At 42.3% G+C, this 22,123-nt stretch overlaps 1 protein-coding gene and 2 long non-coding RNA genes across 5 annotated transcripts in view; 2 read left to right on the plus strand and 1 right to left on the minus strand.

Annotated features, from left to right (window-relative positions):
• The window catches only part of LOC149977928 (uncharacterized), a 222,036-nt gene that overhangs the window by 73,470 nt on the left and 126,443 nt on the right, over positions 1-22,123 (plus strand). The gene's annotated exons all lie outside the window — the stretch shown is intronic.
• LOC110490102 (solute carrier family 13 member 2) overlaps positions 13,255-22,123 on the plus strand; it is a 68,841-nt gene continuing 59,972 nt past the window's right edge. The window contains exon 1 of one of the 2 annotated variants that reach the window (XM_036944400.2): positions 13,255-13,652. In XM_036944400.2, the coding sequence (XP_036800295.2) occupies positions 13,554-13,652 (99 nt within the window). In that variant the 5' untranslated portion in view covers positions 13,255-13,553. Of the gene's footprint in view, positions 13,653-16,043; positions 21,710-22,123 lie in introns of those variants that run through there. The other variant, XM_036944399.2, reaches the window with a different exon arrangement.
• Positions 15,699-16,517, minus strand: LOC149977929 (uncharacterized). The gene is made up of 2 exons (XR_016486704.1): positions 16,400-16,517; positions 15,699-16,050 (listed from the first exon to the last, which is right to left on the minus strand). It is a non-coding gene; the product is annotated as an uncharacterized LOC149977929 (long non-coding RNA).

A 22,123-nucleotide genomic window follows, 5' to 3' on the forward strand; every position in this document is an offset into this window, starting at 1 on the left:
ATGATATAAGGGAATGGTTAGTGTGAGATCATACACACACTTTCCAGGATACACTTCCACACTCCATTCCCCACGTGGCAGCCACTGGGTATAGGTGCTGAGCCAAGGCTTGATAAGCACATCAGATGCTGCCAATTAAGGTGGTTGTCAGTCAGAGTGCCAGCTTGGAGAGTCGTGAGGTTGTTGGTTGGTTGAGAAGGGTCTATCTGCACACCGCCACTGCCATTGAGGCTGCAAGCTAGCTAGGACACAGTCACACAGTGTCTTTCGTCCCCCGCCTGCCGAGCTCTGCTTTCCTGCAGTTATTTTAACGTTATGGTGAGGGTAATCACTTCCAAGCCAGAGTTGGGTTGGCTTCACTAGCTAGCTACTTCCATCTCTGTAAATTAACAGAACTGATGGGAAAGCAGTGCTCGGCAGGCTGGGGCAAAGGACAATGTATTCCGGTGTCCCCAAGCTAGCTAGCAGCCTCCTTCTTCGTTGGGGCTTTTTGGTAGTGGACATCCAATGTTGGTGCATTACCTCCACCTTCTGTACTGGTGTGGGCCAGAGACAGTGCTAGCAGCCTCATTGGCAGTGGGCGCGGAATGTAGTAACCGCAGTCTACACATAGGGTTGGTTTGGTGGCAATGATGCCTTTTGGTTGTTTTTGAGTCTTTTATTTTGGGCATGCCTTTGATATTTTTCCTTTTTGTATATATTTATGTTTCATCCCTATCTGAACCAATTATAATGTGCTTGGGCTGGACGACCAAGAGGTCAATAGAGACAGAGCTGGCCCTAGACCAAGGTAAGGTTTCCTATGACCAGTAGACAAGCAAGTGCAACAATATCTACAGGCTGGTTATTGGTTTTGTAACAGTAGGATAAGCATAAATGAATTGAACATTCCAAATGGTACACACAATAAGCCGGTCACTTGTCTGTTCTTCTAATTCTGATTCGATGAGTTGTACACTTTTGTTGTAATCTTTGCTTTGAATGGAAATGTCACTTAATTCTAATCTTATAATTATATTTCTTGGTTCTGATGCAGGAGAAGGACCAAAGCCAAATCATATATAACCAAAACAGATGAAATAAACAAATTGCTTGGTTGTTTTCCATCTTTTCTAGCTCCGACAGCTGGTTGTAATACTCTGCAAAGCAATAAACAAGTCACAATCAGACATAATATTGACAAGCTTTGAGAGACACATACGTTACTCTAGTCTACTGAGTCATTCATTCAGCTTTCTTTGTGTACCTCTATCCACCTCTCACCTCCATCCGATATGGCCTCTGTCTCTCTTGCTCTCTCTCTCTCTTTCTAGTCTAGTCTAGTCTGGTGGATATTATAAATCTTTAGAATCTCTCCCTATCCCAGCCCTGTCCAGCGCTCCAAGCGCCACCCATGCGTGTTATATAACAGTGAGTGTCTCCATAGACGACAGTTCACATGTCCTCTTTCCTCTTTTGTACTAAAGCCTGTGTTTTAAAAAGAGAGCAGGACAAATCACACACAGTCATTGAAATGTGCTATATAAATCCCAGGTATTATTTCTTATTATAATATAAAATTTAAATCACATATAAGATATCTGGCAGGCACTAAAGTCCAGAGTTCATTTACATTCTACCAGACACTGGCCAGCTTATCCTATGATAACAAAACATAAAATTAACCAATGTCTAACGGACCTGGGTTCAAACACTATTTGAAATAATTTAAAATACTTAATCTGTGCTTGATTGAGTTTGGCAGGCAAATGGAACAAATAACATAGTCCCAAAACTGTAAACCCTGCCCATCGGCACTCTTAGATAAAAAGGTTGATCGGCTGTCCCCATAGGAGAACCCCTTGAAGAACCCTTTTGGTTCCAGGTAGAACCCTTCAAAGTTCCATTCGTAACCCTGTCCACAGAGGGTTCTACATGAATCCCAAAAGAGTTATACCTGTGATAGGCTGTATATTCTAGCTGCCTATTAAACCAGAGGTTGATCCCTCTGAGGATAGGCGCCATATAACAGCACTTAAACAGCATTTAATGCCCTAAAATGACATTCCTGGGGCTAAGGCCGATGGCTGTAATTCAGCTATTGTCACTTTAAAGTGATAGAGATGTCTCCTCAATGATTCACTATGGCCTTGCTAATTGTCTATTGTTTACAATGTTTTAGAGTTGAATGAATGATGTCTTATTAATGTATTATGGTGTTGTGGTCACAGACTTCCGCAATGTCACTGTGCTGTTTGTTGCATTTTCTCCTCCAAAAAGTTAAGTGTAACAGGCTAGAGTGTATTTCGTTTCATTTAAAGGTTTGTATCGGGTGTATTAACCAACGGCCTGCATAGGTCCGGATAAATACATATGTGTTTTACTGTGTCTGTAAATCGCTATCTCTGCAACACAGATTGAGTTGCTATGTCTCTTCTCATGGAAGCCTTCTCGTTCAGAGAAAAAAGCAAGCTCCATGCGCTGCAGGAGGTGTATTTACTATGCTCTCTTCCGGGACAATGTTGACCGACCGGAGTTCTGACCAGAAGCGAGTTCCATACTGTCACCAATCCTGCTGCCCGGCCATGGGAGTGTGTCACCCACCGTAGGCAAAATGGAAGGAAGCTGCATGTGGCGAGTGGAGCTTTTTTGGCGTTGGAAAGCTCGGCCCCTATCTAGACTCCTTCCCAGGGGATTCTGTCTCAGATTCTTCCTCAGACTTGGATCCTCAAAATTCCGGGGGGGACTTGGACACGAATCCCGGACCTCGAGGATGTCTGACACACCGGGTCCTCCATCAGCCACATTTGGTTTTGCGGCCGGCTCCAGGCACAAAAACTAACATTTCTCCTCTGCCATCCCACTAGCCGTTATCATTGGCAGCTCTATGGTGAGAAACATCTTGGTTCCTGAGGCAAAAACCTTGTGCTATCCTGAGGCTCGGGTACAGAATATCAATAGGCTGATTCCTACCGTTCTACTCCAGAACACAGGGGCTGTCGCTGTCGTAGTCCATGTAGGATCTAATGACATTAGGATGGCTAGCTCGGATCAGCTGAAATGGGATTTTATAGAACTGATTGGAACTCTGAATGACACCAATAAACATCCAATTATTTCAGCCCCAGTGAAATCACTGAGTCATGGTAGCGAAAAATCAGTAGGTTGCTGGCACTATAGCTCTGTTGGAGTTACTTTTGTGGATAACGTTGATCTTTTTGAAACAGAAGATGTTCTGCAGAGAGGATGGGGTCCATCGAATTCATTTTAGAGCCTGGACCCTGACCTTGACTTATCAACACCCCAAGTCCTGCTCAGGTAATCCCAACCAAAAAGTATCAGCATTATCATCATACTGCAGGCCCGCAACAGGTAACCATCATTGACGCTTGTTTTAACCCACGTCCTCGCTCGAGGCATAGGCCCAATGGTACATTTTGAGAGAATATTGTATATACAAATTCAAGCTAGTCCTAGTATCATAACTTAGGATAAGACCCAGATGCAGACAGCTAGAGTCACAGATGTTTATTGACCGAAACAGGGAGCAGGCAAAAGAAAGGTCAAAGGCAGGCAGAGGTCCGTAATCCAGGGCAGAGTCAAAAAAAGTACAGAACAGGCAGGCAGGCTCGGGGTCAGGACAGGCAGAATGGTCAGAACTGGGAAAACTAGGAAACAGAACTTGAGAACGCAGGGAGATGGGAAACACGGTGGTAAGACCTGACAAGACAAGACTAACTGGCAACAAACAAACAGAGAACACAGGTATAAATACCCTGGGGATAATGAGGAAGATGGGCGACACCTGGAGGGGGGTGAAGACAAGCACAAAGACATGTGAAACAGATCATGGTGTGACACCTATGATATTTTCAAAAAAGGGGTTACCAATTGAGCATAGTATGCCTGTATTAGAGAGTCCATCTGATGTGAAATCCTGCAGCGGCGACTTTGGGCTGATACATGTAAATGCCAGAAGCTTGACCTTGAAAATGTACTTTATTATAACTCTGGCCTCTCTAACTAACATTTAAAAACAATCTGTGTTCGACACAAATACCTAGACATACTGACCAGCTCCAATAGACAGACGTGCTATATCGCAGACCAATCCAAACTCATCTCTCAGCATGTCCATCCCACTCATTATCTCAGTGTTATCTCACTATTATCTCTTATCACGGCTAGCACGGTTGGCTAAACCAACTAGGCTCGTAATTTGGCAATTGTATTCGTATTTACAAATGGCATACAGGATTGATATTAAGCCACATGAAACTTCACATGTCAGCCAAACTGCTCTCCTGTGAAGTCGTGACTTGCAACATACGCCTAGTTTCCTGAATCGGGTCAAATTTACTCAGTACTTTGTTGAAGCACCTTTGGCAGCGATTACAGGACCGAGTCTTCTTGGGTATGACGCTACAAGCTTGGCACACCTGTATTTGGGGAGACTCTCCCATTATTCTCTGCAGATCCTCATCCTCTGTCAGGTTGGATGGGGTGCGTCACTGCCCAGTTATTTTCAGGTCTCTCCAGAGATGTTTGATCAGGTTCAAGTCCAGGCTCTGGCTGGGCCACTCAAGGACATTCAGAGACTTGTCCCGAAGCCACTCCTGCATTGTCTTGGCTGTGTGGTTAGTGTTGTTGTCCTGTTGGAAGATGAACATTCGCCCCACGTTGCGGTCCTGAACTCTCTGGAGCAAGTTTTCATCAAGGATCTCTCTGTACTTTGCCCTGTTCATCTTTCCTTCAATTCTGACTAGTCTACCAGTCCCTGCAGCCGAAAAAGATCCCCACAGCACGATGCTGCCACCATCATTTTTTATTTTATTTTATTTTACCTTTATTTAACGAGGTAGGCTAGTTGAGAAGAAGTTCTCGTTTACAACTGCTACCTGGCCAAGGTAAAGCAAAGCAGTTCGAAACATACAACAACACAGAGTTACACATGGAATAAACAAACATACAGTCAATAATACAGTAGAAAAAATGTATATACAGCATGTACAAATTAGGTAGGATAAGACAGGTAAGGCAATAAATAGGGCATTGTGGCAAAGTAATTACAATATAGCATCTAAACACTGGAATTATGGCTCCTTGGCATCCGAATCAGAACGATGCTCCTGCGGTGGATGACTGGTTCCGGCGTGCGGAGACATGGTTCGCCGGCCATGTTCACCTTCAGCGTGTCGTGCTGAAGGTGCCAGTGCAGACCGTCACCGCAGTGAGGCCCCAGTGTTAGCACTAGGGGACCGGGTCTGGCTCTCGACCCGAAACCTGCCCCTCCACCTGCCCTCCTGGAAGCTGGGTCGTTCAAAGTCCTTTGGAGACTGAATGAGGTGTGTTACAGGTTACAGCTCCCCCCGATTACCGTATTAACCCCTCGTTCCATGTGTCTCTCCTCCGGCCAGTGATGGCTGGTCCGCTCCAGGAGTCTGAGGTGCGGGAGGTTCCTCCGCCCCCTCTGGACATCGAGGCGGCCCCGGCATACGCCGATCGCTCCCTACTGGATTCGAGGCGGCGGGCGAGGGGCCTTCGTGGATTGGGAGGGGTACGGTCCGGAGGAGAGATGCTGGCTTCCGGTGGAGGATGTGTTGGATCCTTCAATGCTGCGGGAGTTCCACCTTCACCGTCCGGATCGCCCTGCGCCTCACCCTCCGGGTTGTCCCCGAGGCCGGTGTCGGTGCACTGCTGGAGCCGAGCGTCAATGGGGGTTGCTTCCGCCGAAGTTGGTTCCTCTCCTTGTTCGGGCGACGTTCGGCTGTCGACGTCACCGGTCGTCTAGCCATCGCCGATCTACCTTTCATTTTCCATTTGTTTCATCTTGTTTTCCTACACACCTGGTTTCAATCCCCATTATTTGTGTATATAACCCTCTGTTCCCCCCCACCATGTCTGTGTGTGGAATTGTTTGTTGTTTTGTATGGGCACGTCTGACTGCTTTGCGCTGGGGTATGTCTACCCTTAGCTGTTTAGTGTTGTGTGTTTTGTTCACCGAAATAAACTGCTCCGTTTGCTACCCAATTCTGCTCTCCTGGCCTGACTTCCCTGCAGCCAGTTACGCACATGCTGCAGATTTGAAGATAGAATTCAAGCAAAATAATAAGCTCTTTTAAATAAGTTTGATAAGGCTGGGAAGGCAGTAGCCATGTTTATGTGAACATTTTCTGACATAGCACAATGCTCTTGTCTGATTTTAATGTGAAGCTCTTTAAGTCATCTGACAAATTGCATTATGAGTGATTGGTTGTGTGAAGCAGTAAGGAGTAGTTTAATCCATCCAGTTCATTTTAATTGAGTGAACATTAGATTATGGCTGATGCATTTTAAAATTTGTGCACTTTACATGTTAATCTCTAGATGTTGAGTGTGAAGCAAATAATGAATACCCCACAGAGATTGGTAATAAATATATGCAGTTAAAATGTAGGGTAAGACTTCCAATAAGGTTCACCTGGTAAATTAGTGTTAGAGGGAAAGAGAAAGATAGAGATTTTAGAGGGGACAAGAAATGTTGTCGTTAATGGGGATTTAGAAGGCTTTTGTGTTGGTAAGGGTGGAAGAGTCTGAGTTGAAGGAAACAATGCAGACGAGTGAAAGTAACATAGAGAAAGTGAGTTCTGAGTAGAAAGAAAGGAAATTGAAAAAATTAATGGTACTCATGGTCTATCAGTGTAATGAGTGTAATGAAAGTGTAATGAGTTTTGACAGAATGGTGCATAATGATGTGTTATTAGTAGCTTTAAGCAAGCTCTCTAATTAGGTGATAATGCACTCGCAACCTGTGTTTGGAGGATATATCGGCATGGGTGTTGTTAGGACCATTAGCACCGAGACAAAGTCTTTGAGGGCATTATCATTTTCATACAATGGGTTACCAACCAATTCAAATAATGATTGACATTTTTTCATTAACTTTATTTGGATTTATTTTTTCATATTATTTCATCCTTCCATGAGATATAGTCCCGACACACAGTACCAGTCAAAAGTTTGGACACACCTACTCATTCAAAGTGTTTTCTTTATTTTTTTACTTATTTCTAATAAAAGTGAACACATCAAAGCTATGAAATAACACATATGGAATCATGTAGCAACAAAAAAAGTGATTGACACACAGTTTTATATTTGAGATTCTTTGAAGTAGCGATCCTTTGTCTTGATGACAGCTTTGCACACTCTTGGTATTCTCTCTTGGTATTCTCTCAACCAGCTTCATGAGGAATGCTTTTCCAACAGTCTTGAAGGAGTTCCCACATATGCTGAGCACTTGTTGGCTGCTTTTCATTCACTCTGTGGTCCAACTCATCCCAAACCATCTCAATTGGGTTGAGGTTGGGTGATTGTGTAGGCCTGGTCATCTAATGCAGCACTCCATCATTCTCCTTTTGGTCAAATATCCTTTGATTTAACACTTTTTGGTTACTACATGATTCCATATGTGTTATTTCATAGTGTTGATATCTTCACTATTATTTATAATGTAGAAAATAGTCAAAATAAAGAAAAACCCTTCAATAAGTAGGTCTGTCCAAACTTTTGACTGGTACTGTATATACTGTATATATATTTATTTTTTTGCAAAACAGATGGGGCTCAAACAGTAGCGAGTCTATATACAGTAGCGAGGCTATAACAGTAGCGAGGCTATATACAGGCACTGGTTAGTAGGGCTGATTGAGGTAGTATGCACATGTATAAATGGTTAAAATGACTATGCATATATGATAAACAAAGAGTAGCAGTAGGGTAAAATAGGGGTTGGCGGGTGGCAGGTGGCGGGTGGCGGGACACAATTCAGATAGCCCGGTTAGCCAATGTGTGTGGGCACTGGTTGGTTGGGCCATTTGAGGTAGTATGTACATGAATGTATAGTTAAAGTGACTATGCATATACAGTGCCTTGCGAAAGTATTCGGCCCCCTTGAACTTTGCGACCTTTTGCCACATTTGCCAGGCTTCAAACATAAAGATATAAAACTGTATTTTTTTGTGAAGAATCAACAACAAGTGGGACACAATCATGAAGTGGAACGACATTTATTGGATATTTCAAACTTTTTTAACAAATCAAAAACTGAAAAATTGGGCGTGCAAAATTATTCAGCCCCTTTACTTTCAGTGCAGCAAACTCTCTCCAGAAGTTCAGTGAGGATCTCTGAATGATCCAATGTTGACCTAAATGACTAATGATGAAAAATACAATCTACCTGTGTGTAATCAAGTCTCCGTATAAATGCACCTGCACTGTGATAGTCTCAGAGGTCCGTTAAAAGCACACAGAGCATCATGAAGAACAAGGAACACACCAGGCAGGTCCGAGATACTGTTGTGAATAAGTTTAAAGCCGGATTTGGATACAAAAAGATTTCCCAAGCATTAAAAATCCCAAGGAGCACTGTGCAAGCGATAATATTGAAATGCAAGGAGTATCAGACCACTGCAAATCTACCAAGACCTGGCCGTCCCTCTAAACTTTCAGCTCATACAAGGACAAGACTGATCAGAGATGCAGCCAAGAGGCCCATGATCACTCTGGATGAACTGCAGAGATCTACAGCTGAGGTGGGAGACTCTGTCCATAGGACAACAATCAGTCGTATATTGCACAAATCTGGCCTTTATGGAAGAGTGGCAAGAAGAAAGCCATTTCTTAAAGATATCCATAAAAAGTGTTGTTTAAAGTTTGCCACAAGCCACCTGGGAGACACACCAAACATGTGGAAGAAGGTGCTCTGGTCAGATGAAACCAAAATTGAACTTTTTGGCAACAATGCAAAACGTTATGTTTGGCGTAAAAGCAACACAGCTGAACACACCATCCCCACTGTCGAACATGGTGGTGGCAGCATCATGGTTTGGGCCTGCTTTTCTTCAGCAGGGACAGGGAAGATGGTTATAATTGATGGGAAGATGGATGGAGCCAAATACAGGACCATTCTGGAAGAAAATCTGATGGAGTCTGCAAAAGACCTGAGACTGGGACGGAGATTTGTCTTCCAACAAGACAATGATCCAAAACATAAAGCAAAATCTACAATGGAATGGTTCAAAAATAAACATATCCAGGTGTTAGAATGGCCAAGTCAAAGTCCAGACCTGAATCCAATCGAGAATCTGTGGAAAGAACTGAAAACTGCTGTTCACAAATGCTCTCCATCCAACCTCACTGAGCTCGAGCTGTTTTGCAAGGAGGAATGGGAAAAAATGTCAGTCTCTCGATGTGCAAAACTGATAGAGACATACCCCAAGCGACTTACAGCTGTAATCGCAGCAAAAGGTGGCGCTACAAAGTATTAACTTAAGGGGGCTGAATAATTTTGACCATTCTAGTTTGTTGGTGATGTGGACACCAAGGAACTTGAAGCTCTCAACCTGCTCCCCTACAGCCCCGCAATGAGAATGGGGGCATGCTTGGTCCTCCTTTTACTGTAGTCCACAATCATCTCCTTAGTCTTGGTTACGTTGAGGGATAGGTTGTTGTCATGGCACCACATGGCCAGGTCTCTGACCTCCTCCCTATAGGCTGTCTGGTCATTGTCGGTGATCACTGTTGTGTCGTCTGCAAACTTAATGATGGTGTTGGAGTCATGCATAGCCAAGCAGTCATGGGTGAACAGGGAGTACAGGAGGGGACTGAGCACGCACCCCTGAGGGGCTCCAGTGTTGAGGATCAGCATTGCAGATGTGTTGCTACCTCCCCTCACCACCTGGGGAGGAAGTTCAGGATCCATTTGCAGAGGGAGGTGTTTAGTCCCAGGATCCTTAGTTTAGTGATGGGCTTTAAGGGCACTATGGTGTTGAGCACTGAGCTGTAGTCAATGAATAGTATTCTCATGTAGGTGTTGCTTTTGTCCAGGTTGTAAAGGGCAGTGTGGAGTGCAATAGAGATTGCATCATCTGTGGATCTGTTTGGGCGGTATGCAAATTGTAGTGGGTCTAGGGTTTCTGGGATAATGGTGTTGATGTGAGCCATTACCAGCCTTTCAAAGAACTTCATGGCCGTGCTACGGGTCTGTAGTCATTTAGACAGATTGCCTTGTTATTGGGCACAGAGCCTATGGTGGTCTGCTTGAAACATGTTGGTATTACAGACTCAACCAGGGGCATGTTGAAAATGTCAGTGAAGACACCTGCCAGTTGATCAGCACATGCCCAGAGCACACGTCCTGGTTTATCCGTCTGGCCCCGCAGCCCTGTGAATGTTGACCTGTTGAAAGGTCTTACTCATGTCAGCTACGGTGAGCGTGATCACACAGTCACCTGGAACAGCTGATACTCTCATGCATGCCTCAGTGTTGCTTGCTTCGAACCGAGCTTAGAAGTGATTTAGTTTGTCTGATAGGCTTGTGTCACTGGGTAGCACGTGGCTGTGCTTCCCTTTCGAGTCTATAAAAGTTTTCAAGCCCTGCCACATAAGACGAGCGTCGGAGCCGGTGTATTACGATTCAATCTTAGCCCTGTATTGACGCTTTGTCTGTTTGATGGTTCGTCGAAGGGCATAGCAGGATTTCTTATAAGCTTCTGGGGTAGAGTCCCGCAACTTGAAAGCAGCAGCACTACCCTTTAGCTCAGTGCGAATGTTGCCTGAAATCCATGGCTTCCGGTTGGGGTATGTACTTACAGTCACTGTGGGGACGACGTCTTCGAGGCACTTATTGATAAAGCCAGTGACTGATGTGGTGTGCTCCTCAATGCCATCGGAAGAATCCCGGAACATGTTCCAGTCTGTGATAGTAAAACAGTCATATAGTTTAGCATATGCATACCTGACCAATTTTTTATAGACTGAGTCACTGGTGCTTCCTGCTTTAATTTTTGCTTGTAAGCAGGAATCAGGAGGATAGAATTGTGGTTGGATTTACCAGATGGAGGGCGAGGGAGAGCTTTTTACGTGTCTCTGTGTGTGGAATACAGGTGATCTAGATTTCTTTCCCCTCAGGTTGCACATTTAACCTGTTGATAGAAATTAGCTAGAACTGATTTAAGTTTCCCTGCATTAAAGTCTCCAGCCACTAGGAACGCCGCACCTAGGTGAGCGGTTTCCTGATTGCTTATTTGCTTATACAGCTGACTGAGTGCGGTCTTAGTGCCAGCATCCATCTGTGGTGGTAAATAAACAGCCATGAAAAGTATAGCTGAAAATTATCTTGGTAAATTGTGTGGTCTGTATTTTATCACAAGATACTATAGACTTCCTTAGATTTCGTGCACTAGCTGTTGTTTACAAATATCCACAGACCGCCCGGAGTGTGCTGTTCTATCTTTTATCTTCACGACTGAAACGTTGTTCCTCATAGATGTTTCCATTTCACAATAACGGCAGAAATTTGACAAACTGACTTGTTGGAAAGGTGGCATCCTATGACGATACCACATTGAAAGTCACTGAGCTCTTCTTAAGACCATTCTAGTGCAGGTGTTTGTCTATGGAGATGTCATGGCTGTGTGCTCGATTTTATATACCTGTCATCAAAGGTATATAAAATTCGGCTAAAATAGCCAAATCCACTAATTTGAAGGGTTGTCCACATACTTTTGTGTATATATAGTGTAATATTACACGATATGGTATTTAGTGCCAAAGGGGCTAGAATTATTCCTCATTATGTTTTCACAATTGGTCAAGCGTTCTGTAATTGTGGGAGTGTAAGCATTTAATCTTTTTACAGCTTTGGCGCTGTAGTTTACAACTTCATTGAAGTTGTTGAGAGAAGAAAGGGACACAGTGTTCTTACAGTATGTAAGGATTTATGATCTTAAAGCAGGAACATTAGTATTGGTTTCTTAATAAGTGGATTAGCACGTACTGTTCTTACAGTTCTTACGAATTCACAGTGTCTGTGTGTTCTCAGACAAATAGATTTACACTGTTTACACTGTGTTTTCACTGCATCGTCCAAAGTCAAATCGTAAGGTTGTTTCTTTGGTCAAATTCAAATGGTAACAATTTAATTATTTCCAAACCATAATGGTCAAATAAATGTCATAATATCTAATATGTCTGCCAATTTGTCTGCCTTTGTATTACAAAACAGTTATAACATATTAAATCAACTGATTATGTGAAAGAGACCAGTTTGGGGGACATTCCACAGAATACTGATAAAATGGTTGGAATACCACTCTGTTGACATCATTGGATCGTATTACAATATTGTGCTGTATATGTCAAAAGCAGAGTTCTAAGATCCCACAGCAAACACAACTACAGAGACAAGAAATGTATAATTGGATCATTGTGTGTATTTGGATCATGACGGTAGGCCGCCATTGTAAATAAGAAAATAAAGGTTAAATAATTGTATATATTTTTTATTATTATTATTAATTAACTGTGACAATAGCTTAAAAATCATTCATTTGTTTGTTCTCTTTTTTTTTTTTAAGTACTACAATCCAAAACACGCATTCGAGTAGAATAGGGAAAAAGGTATTCACCAAGGGCTTTAAATAAGGGTCAGCAATTGAGAGCTTGAGAGGGAGGATATGTAGAGAAGATTGGGAGAAACTCCACAAATACAGGTGTACCAAGCTTGTAGCGTCACACCCAAGAAGACTCGAGGCTGTAATCGCTGCCAAAGGTGCTTTAACGAAGTACTGAGTAAAAGGTCTGAATATTTCTGTAAATGTGATATTTCTTTTTTTACTTTTAATAAATCAGCAAAAATGTCTAAAAACCTGTTTTTGCTTTGACATTATAGGTTATTGCGTGTAGATTGCCGAAGATAAAAAAGATTTAATCAATTTTAGAATAAGGCTGTAACCTAACAAATTGTGCAAAAAGTCAAGGGGTCTGAATACTTTCCAAAGGCACTGTGTGTGTGTGTGTGTGTGTGTGTGTGTGTGTGTGTGTGTGTGTGTGTGTGTGTGTGTGTGTGTTTGTGTTTGTGTGTGTGTGTGTGTGTGTGTGTGTGTGTGTGTGTGTGTGTGTGTGTGTGCGCCAGAGTAAACCCACTTGCTTATCACCACGTCAAGAGATGAAAAGGGGTTTCAAGTAACTTCCAATAATAGTGTGTGTGATAAATCATTGGAATTGGACATTTAGATAAAGTTGAAATAACTTTATTGTCTGGTAAATCAATCCTCTATAGTTTGGTGATCACTCTCTCTTTCTCCCTCCCTCACTTCTCCTATCCTTTACCCTTCCCTCCCTCTTTCTCCTTTTCCTATCTCTCTCCCTCACTCTCTATGATCACCCTCCCTTGTGGTTGAGTTAATGTTTAATACTTTCTCTGTGATATAAACAGTAAATGACAGTCTTAATAGGCACATTTCCTGCTACGCTGTCAGCCTGGAGCACACCTTTCCCACTACCTTACCAGTAGCTAACCTGAGGCTTACCTGTATTTGACCTGTAGCTCAGCCAGGAGTGCAGATGTACCTTTCTGTTCACTGCTTTCCGGGTTACATTTTGGTTCCCTGAAGGTTGAGCTATCTGGTGCCCAGGTGTATACCTGACCAAACAGTTTTTCGTATTACCTGTAGGTTAGTAGTAAGTTAACGCTAGGTTACCTGTGGTCCAGGTGTGTTTCTGTCTCTGGGTTACCTGTCTGTTGGAGAGCCATGGTTGGGTGTAGCTGGATGTGGAGCCATAGGAACTACCTCATTATCCTCCTCACCCCACTTCTCCTACTGCCTCTGCCTCTGCTCATCCCCACACCAGTAAGTGTGTGTGTGTGTGTGTGTGTGTGTGTGTGTGTGTGTGTGTGTGTGTGTGTGTGTGTGTGTGTGTGTGTGTGTGTGTGTGTGTGTGTGTGTGTGTGTGTGTGTTGCTAGCATTTACATCCTTATTAAAAAGTATTTTCAAATCAAGTGTTATTTGTCACATGCCTCGTAATCAACAGGTGTGGACTAACAGTGAAATGCTTACTTACGGGCCCTTCCCAACAATGCAGAGAGAAAACAGAAAAACAATAGAAAATTCACAATGAGTAACAATAATTTGGCTATATACACAGTCTATCACTACTGAGTTGATGTGCAGGGGTATGAGGTAGATATGTACATATACAGTGCTTTGCGAAAGTATTCGGCCCCCTTGAACTTTGCGACCTTTTGCCACATTTCAGGCTTCAAACATAAAGATATAAAACTGTATTTTTTTGTGAAGAATCAACAACAAGTGGGACACAATCATGAAGTGGAACGACATTTATTGGATATTTCAAACTTTTTTAACAAATCAAAAACTGAAAAATTGGGCGTGCAAAATTATTCAGCCCCTTTACTTTCAGTGCAGCAAACTCTCTCCAGAAGTTCAGTGAGGATCTCTGAATGATCCAATGTTGACCTAAATGACTAATGATGATAAATACAATCCACCTGTGTGTAATCAAGTCTCCGTATAAATGCACCTGCACTGTGATAGTCTCAGAGGTCCGTCAAAAGCGCAGAGAGCATCATGAAGAACCAGGAACACACCCGGCAGGTCCGAGATACTGTTGTGACGAAGTTTAAAGCCGGATTTGGATACAAAAAGATTTCCCAAGCTTTAAACATCCCAAGGAGCACTGTGCAAGCGATAATATTGAAATGGAAGGAGTATCAGACCACTGCAAATCTACCAAGACCTGGCCGTCCCTCTAAACTTTCAGCTCATACAAGGAGAAGACTGATCAGAGATGCAGCCAAGAAGCCCATGATCACTCTGGATGAACTGCAGAGATCTACAGCTGAGGTGGGAGACTCTGTCCATAGGACAACAATCAGTTGTATATTGCACAAATCTGGCCTTTATGGAAGAGTGGCAAGAAGAAAGCCATTTCTTAAAGATATCCATAAAAAGTGTCGTTTAAAGTTTGCCACAAGCCACCTGGGAGACACACCAAACATGTGGAAGAAGGTGCTCTGGTCAGATGAAACCAAAATTGAACTTTTTGGCAACAATGCAAAACGTTATGTTTGGCGGAAAAGCAACACAGCCCATCACCCTGAACACACCATTCCCACTGTCGAACATGGTGGTGGCAGCATCATGGTTTGGGCCTGCTTTTCTTCAGCAGGGACAGGGAAGATGGTTAAAATTGATGGGAAGATGGATGGAGCCAAATACAGGACCATTCGGAAGAAAACCTGATGGAGTCTGCAAAAGACCTGAGACTGGGACGGAGATTTGTCTTCCAACAAGACAATGATCCAAAACATAAAGCAAAATCTACAATGGAATGGTTCAAAAATAAACATATCCAGGTGTTAGAATGGCCAAGTCAAAGTTCAGACCTGAATCCAATCGAGAATCTGTGGAAAGAACTGAAAACTGCTGTTCACAAATGCCCTCCATCCAACCTCACTGAGCTCGAGCTGTTTTGCAAGGAGGAATGGGAAAAAATTGTCAACAGGATCGACAATAAGCGGTAGCAGTAGGGTATGTAATGAGTGAAAAGAGTGCAGAAGGGGTCAATGCAGATAGTCCAGGAAGCTATTTGGTTAACTATTTATCAGTCTTATGGCTTGGGGGTAGAAGCTGTTCAGGGTCCTGTTGGTTCCAGACTTGGTGCGTTAGTACCGCTTGCCATGGGGTAGCAGAGAGAGCAGTATGACTTTGTGGCTCGAGACTTTGACCATTTTTAGGCATTCCTCTGACACCGCCTGGTATAGAGTTCCTGGATGGCAGTGGCCCTTCCCTCTGTAGCGGCTTGTGGTCAGAAGCCAAACAGTTGCTGTACCAAGTGGTGATGCGGCCAGTTAACCTTTCTGATCTCCCCATCCCGGATCCGGGATCGTGAATACAGACTCAAGCTCATTACCATAACGCAACGTTAACTATTCATGAAAATCGCAAAGGAAATGAAATAAATATGCTAGCTCTCAAGCTTAGCCTTTTGTTAACAACACTGTCATCTCAGATTTTCAAAATATGCTTCTCACCCATTGCAAAACAAGCATTTGTGTAACAGTATTGATGGCTAACGTAGCATTTAGCGTAGCATTTAGCGTTAGCATTCAGCTGGCAACATTTACACAAAAAAACAGAAAAGCATTCAAATAAAATCATTTACCTTTGAAGAACTTCAGATGTTTTCAATGAGGAGACTCTCAGATAGCAAATGTTCAGTTTTTCCTGAAAGATTATTTGTTTAGGACAAATCGCTCCGTTTTCTGCGTCACGTTTAGCTACGAAAAAACCACTGTATCCAGGATTGTGTAAATCTATCAGCAAGCTCATTAGCATAACACAACGTTAACTATTCATGAAAATGGCTAATGAAATGAAATTAATCTATTTGCTCTCAAGCTTAGCCTTTTGTTAACAACACTGTCATCTCAGATTTTCAAAATATGCTTTTGAACCATAGCTAAACAAGCATTTGTGTAAGAGTATTGATAGCCTAGCATTGCATTAAGCCTAGCATTCAGCATGCAACATTTTCCACAAAAAAACATAAAAGCATTCAAATAAAATAATTTACCTTTGAAGAACTTCAGATGTTTTCAATGAGGAGACTCTGTTAGATAGCAAATGTTCCGTTTTTACAAAAAATATTATTTGTGTCGACTAATCACTCCGTTTTGTTCATCACGTTTGGGTAAGGAAAAAAAAAAAAAAAAAAATCATTAAAATCATTAAAACGCAAACTTTTTTCAAAATTAACTCCATAATATCGACAGAAACATGGCAAACAATGTTTAGAATCAATCCTCAAGGTGTTTTTCACATATCTATCGACGATAAAATCCATCGTGGCAGTTTACTTTCAATTCTGAAGAAATGGAACGCGCATGGACTTACTGATTACGCACACAGGACACCGGGCGGGACACCAGGTAAATGTAGTCTCTTATGGTCAATCTTCCAATGATATGCCTACAAACACGTCACAATGCTGCAGACACCTCAGGGAATATACAGAAAGCGCAGGCTCATTCCTGGCGCATTCACAGCCATATAAGGAGACATTGGAACACAGCGCCTTCAGAATCCGCGGCATTTCCTGTATGAAACATCATCTTGGTTTCGCCTGTTGCATTAGTTCTGGGGCACGCACAGATAATATCTTTGCAGTTTTGGAGACGTCAGAGTTGTGTCTTTCCAAGGCTGTCAATTCCATGCATAGTCAAGCATCTTTTCGTGACAAAATATTGCGCTTAAAACGGGCACGTCTTTTTATCCAATAATGACACAGCGCCCCTATAGGTTCAAGAGGTTAACTTCTTACGGATGTAATCCCGTTAACGGGATTGTGAAAGTGCAGGGCAAACAACAGAAATCTCATTATTAACATTTCTCAAACATACAAGTATTATACACCATTTTAAAGATAAACTTGTTGTTAATCCCACCACAGTGTCTGATTTAAAAAGGGTTTACGACGAAAGCATACCATGCGATTATGTTAGGTCAGCGCCTAGTCACAGATAAACACAGCCATTTTCCAGCCAAAGAGAGGAGTCACAAAAAGCAGAAATAGAGATAACATTAATCACTAACCTTTGATGATCACTCCTAGGACTTCATGTTACACAATACATGTATGTTTTGTTCGATAAAGTTCATATTTATATCCAAAAATCTCAGTTTACATTGGCGTGTTATGTTCAGTAATGTTTTGCCTCCAAAACATATGGTGATTTTGCAGAGAGCCACATCAATTTACAGAAATACTCATCATAAACATTGATGAAAGATACAAGTGTTATGCAGAGAATTAAAGATATACTTCAAAAAAGCTTTATGGCAAAAGCACACCATGTGATAATCTGAGTACAGCGCTCAGCCATCAAACAGATACTCGCCATGTTGTGGAGTCAACAAAAGTCAGAAACAGCATTATAAATATTCACTTACCTTTGAAGATCTTCATCGGAATGCACTCCCAGGAATCCCAGTTCCACAATAAATGTTTGTTTTGTTCGATAAACTCCATAATGTATGTCCAAATATCTCCTTTTAGTCCAGTAAATCAAATGCACAAGGCGCGAGCACTAAGTCCAGACGAAAAGTCAAAAAAGTTATATTACAGTTCGTAGAAACATGTCAAACGACGTATAGATTCAATCTTTAGGATGTTTTTATCATAAATCTTCAATAATGTTTCAACCGGACAATTCCTTTGTCTTTAGAAATGAGAAGGAACAGAGCTCGTGCTCACAGAGCTCGCGCATGTGACTAAACTAATGGCTTTCAGCCAGACCCCTGATACAAACAGCTCTTATTCGCTCCCCCTTCACAGTCGAAGCATGAAACAAAATTCTAAAGACTGTTGACATCTAGTGGAAGCCTTAGGAAGTGCAATTTGACCAAATTTTACACTATATATTGGATAGGCAATGACTTGAAAAAGTACAAGCCACAGATTTCCTACTTCCGGGTTGGATTTTTCTCAGGTTTTCACCTGCCATATTAGTTCTGTTATACTCACAGACATCATTCAAGCACTGTTAGAAACTTCAGAGTGTTTTCCATCCAAATCTACTACTAATATGCATATCTTAGCTTCTGGGCCTGAGTAGCAAGCAGTTTACTCTGGGCACGCTTTTCATCCGAACGTGAAATAGCACCCCCAGCCATAAGAAGTTTTAAATGCTCTCAATGGTGCATTTGTGTGTGGACCATGTTAAATCCTTAGTGATGTAAACACAGAGGAGCTTGCCTGGTTAGAGGGATGTTGATTGGTATCCATAATGAAGAGAAAGAGGTCCTAAATCAGAATGAGCCAGCAGTTCTGAGGAGGGAACATGTTGATGTCATCAAGTGCAAAACACTGTGAGGAGCAAGGCTCCAAAATACCAAGGTTCATTGTTAGATAACAGCAGATACTAGTAGATATACATTAAATATAAAAATATATATTGTCGAAATAACATTTGGACCGAGGCGCAGTGTGATATGGGTTCCACATCTTTTTATTCTTGAAACGCGCAAAACAATAGAAAAAAAGCAAACGATACGTGAAGCTATGGAGTTCTCACAGGCAACTACACAGAAACAAGATCCCACAAACACAGTGGGGAAATGGCTGCCTAAATATGATCCCCAATCAGAGACAAAGATAAACAGCTGCCTCTGATTGGGAACCATACCAGGCCAACATAGAATTAAAACAACCTAGATTATTCACCGTAGTCACACCCCGACCTAACCAAAATAGAGAATAAAAAGTCTCTCTATGGTCAAGGTGTGACATCTAGGGTCTACCAAATATTCCTCACCATGCTAGTTTGCCTGGAAGAGAATCAAACATAAACAAATAAAACTGTGATCGCAGGCTCATGTTCAGTATGCACAAGATTGAAAAACATGTTGAAAGATTTTGAAACAGAACAATTAAATCAAATTAGTGTTATTATTGGTCAGGTTCAGGCCATTTAGTAACATATCTCATCTGTTTCAAACTGTTTTCTCTTACTTCATGCCTACTGAACACAAAGCATGTCCTTAGGCGGTTACATGTGAATAGATAGGGGGATAATAAGGCAATAAGATGGGATATGCTTTATTGTTCATGGAAATTGTCAGTACTGCTGTATAAAGAAATTATCCTGGATGCTCATTGGCTGAAAGCCAGTTTTATCAGACAATATACCATGGGTATGATGCAACAGTACTTGTTTATTGTTCTAATTATGTTGGTAGCCAGTTTATAATAACAGACAAACTCAATGTTAGTGGTGGCTGTTTAACAGTCTGATGGCCTTGAGATAGAAGCTGTTTTTCAGTCTCTCAGTCCCAGCTTTGATGCACCTGTACTGACCTCGCCTTCTGGATGATAGCGGGGTGAACAGGCAGTGGCTCAGGTGGTTGTTGTCCTTGATGATCTTTATGGCCTTTCTGTGACATCGGGTGGTGTAGGTGTCCTAGAGGGCAGGTAGTTTGTCCCCTTGATGCGTTGTGCAGACATCACTACCTTCTGGAGAGCCTTACGGTTGTGGGCGGAGCAGGTGCCATACCAGGCTGTAATATAGCCCGACAGGGTGCTCTCGATTGTGCATCTGAAATGTTTGTGTGTGCTTTTGGTGACAAGCCAAATTTCTCCAGTCTCCTGAGGTTGAAGAGGCGCTGCTGCGCCTTCTTCACCACGCTGTCTGTGTGGGTGGGCCATTTCAGTTTGTCCGTGTTGTGTATGCCGAGGAACTTAAAACTTTCCACCTTCTGCGCTACTGCCCCATCGATGTGGATATGTATTGTCCTGCTAATAACAGGGTAAATAATATATCTGTGAGAATATCCAAGGGGCTTTTATATACAGTGCCTTGCGAAAGTATTCGGCCCCTTGAACTTTGCGACCTTTTGCCACATTTCAGGATTCAAACATAAAGATATAAAACTGTATTTTTTTGTGAAGAATCAACAACAAGTGGGACACAATCATGAAGTGGAACGACATTTATTGGATATTTCAAACTTTTTTAACAAATCAAAAACTGAAAAATTGGGCGTGTTTCTGTTTCTATTTCTCATTTTATTTATGGGGGTGTGTTTGTTAACAGTACCACTGAAAATATAAAAAAAGAAGGTCCAAGTGTCTTCAACACAAGGGATCAAGCTGATTCTATACCAATTTTCAGAGGCCAGGTCACGAAGGAACGCTTGCCCATTAAAGTTGTTTTGCAAGCGTGTATGACAAATCAGGACAGGTCGTTTCACTGAGCAGCAATTACGAACACAGGCTGTAACACAGTGATCACTAAGGTCATTACAGAAAACACCAGACTGATACCTATCAGGTTTATTTGTGAGGATAATATTGAGGAGAGTAGCGTTTCTAGGTGTTTGGAGTCATACCTTGTGGGATTGGTAGTAAGATTTAGGGAGTCCCATTGCTTTAGGACTTGGTCAGGTGTTTTAAGCATGTCCCAGTTTAGGTCACTTAGGAGGACAAATTCAGACTTAGTGTAAGGGGCCAGGAGATAGCTTAGGGCAGGTAGGGTACAGGCTGGTTGCTGATGGAGGACAAGCAACAGTCAACAAAGAGCTATTTGAATGTGTAATGCTTAAAACCAGCACATCAAATTGTTTGGGGACAGAGTTGGTGGAGACAACCGAGCACTGAAGGTGATCCTTGATAAAGATTGCCACTCCACCACCTTTGAAAGGTCTGTCTTGCTAAAAAAGGTTACAACCAGAAAGGTTAACATCAGTATTCAAAACAGTTCCTCAACCACGTCTCAGTAATGACCAACACATCTGGATTGTAACTGTGAACCCACGCTTTCAATTGATCCATTTTAGGTAATAAGCTTCTCGTGTTAATGTGCAGAAAACCCAGGCTTTTACGAGAGCAGAAATCAGTGAAGCAGATATCAGAGCACAATTGGGGTCAGAATTGGGGCTAGCAACAGTAAATGGGCCAGGGTATACATGTACATTTCTAGATATCATCAGCAGTAATACAATCAAGGACAGGGAGAGCTCTGCAGTGCTGATGTATGACATTTGAATGTGCACTAGATGGCAACAAGATCATATTGTACAGAAATTTCATCAGGTAACATGAATATCAAGCTGGCGAGAGGTGGTTAGAATAGGATGGGAGGCCAAAAGTCTGTGTAACCAATAGAGTCAGAGTCCCGAGTGTGGGAACAAACATAGTCTATCCCACGGTTGGGTAAACAAGCACGTTCATAGTCAACAAAGCATGCAGGAGTCATGAGGCAAATAGCAAAATAGGAAAATGCACAAGAAAAAAAATAACGACTTGGGGCTAGCCATTGTAAGTCCAGAGTCAACAGTGCAGACGGAGAACAGATCACCAGGCGGAATCCAAGCAGCAGTGCAGCAGGTAATGGGAGTAGGTGTCACACCCACTTGGGAGAAGCTTTTATATCTGGAGGCAGATTTCTTGAAGAAAATGCCACTGAATGGTCTTTTAACAGTGGGAGGTTGCTTCAAAGGCCTTCGGATTTGGGTGTGGAAGGCTGTGAGAGACTCCTGCCATTTGTTGGGCTCAAAGGCTTCGACACCTCTCTCTTTTCACACCTCAGTGCTAATAGAAGTTGTATCTCGTCTGTCACAGGTTGGGTGGTGTCCTCAGGTTTCTGCTGTTTGTTAGCTTGGAAGAAAGAATCCTTGATAGTAGTAATCCTTAAAGTGTCACGTGCTGACCTTAGTTCCTTTTTTATGTCTCTATTTTGGTTTGGTCAGGGCGTGAGTTGCGGTGGGTATTCTATGTTTTGTATTTAGTGTTCAGTTTATT

The sequence above is a fragment of the Oncorhynchus mykiss genome, chromosome 15, assembly GCF_057628025.1.
Source record: "Oncorhynchus mykiss isolate SJ-2025 chromosome 15, ASM5762802v1, whole genome shotgun sequence".
Lineage (NCBI taxonomy): Eukaryota > Metazoa > Chordata > Actinopteri > Salmoniformes > Salmonidae > Oncorhynchus > Oncorhynchus mykiss.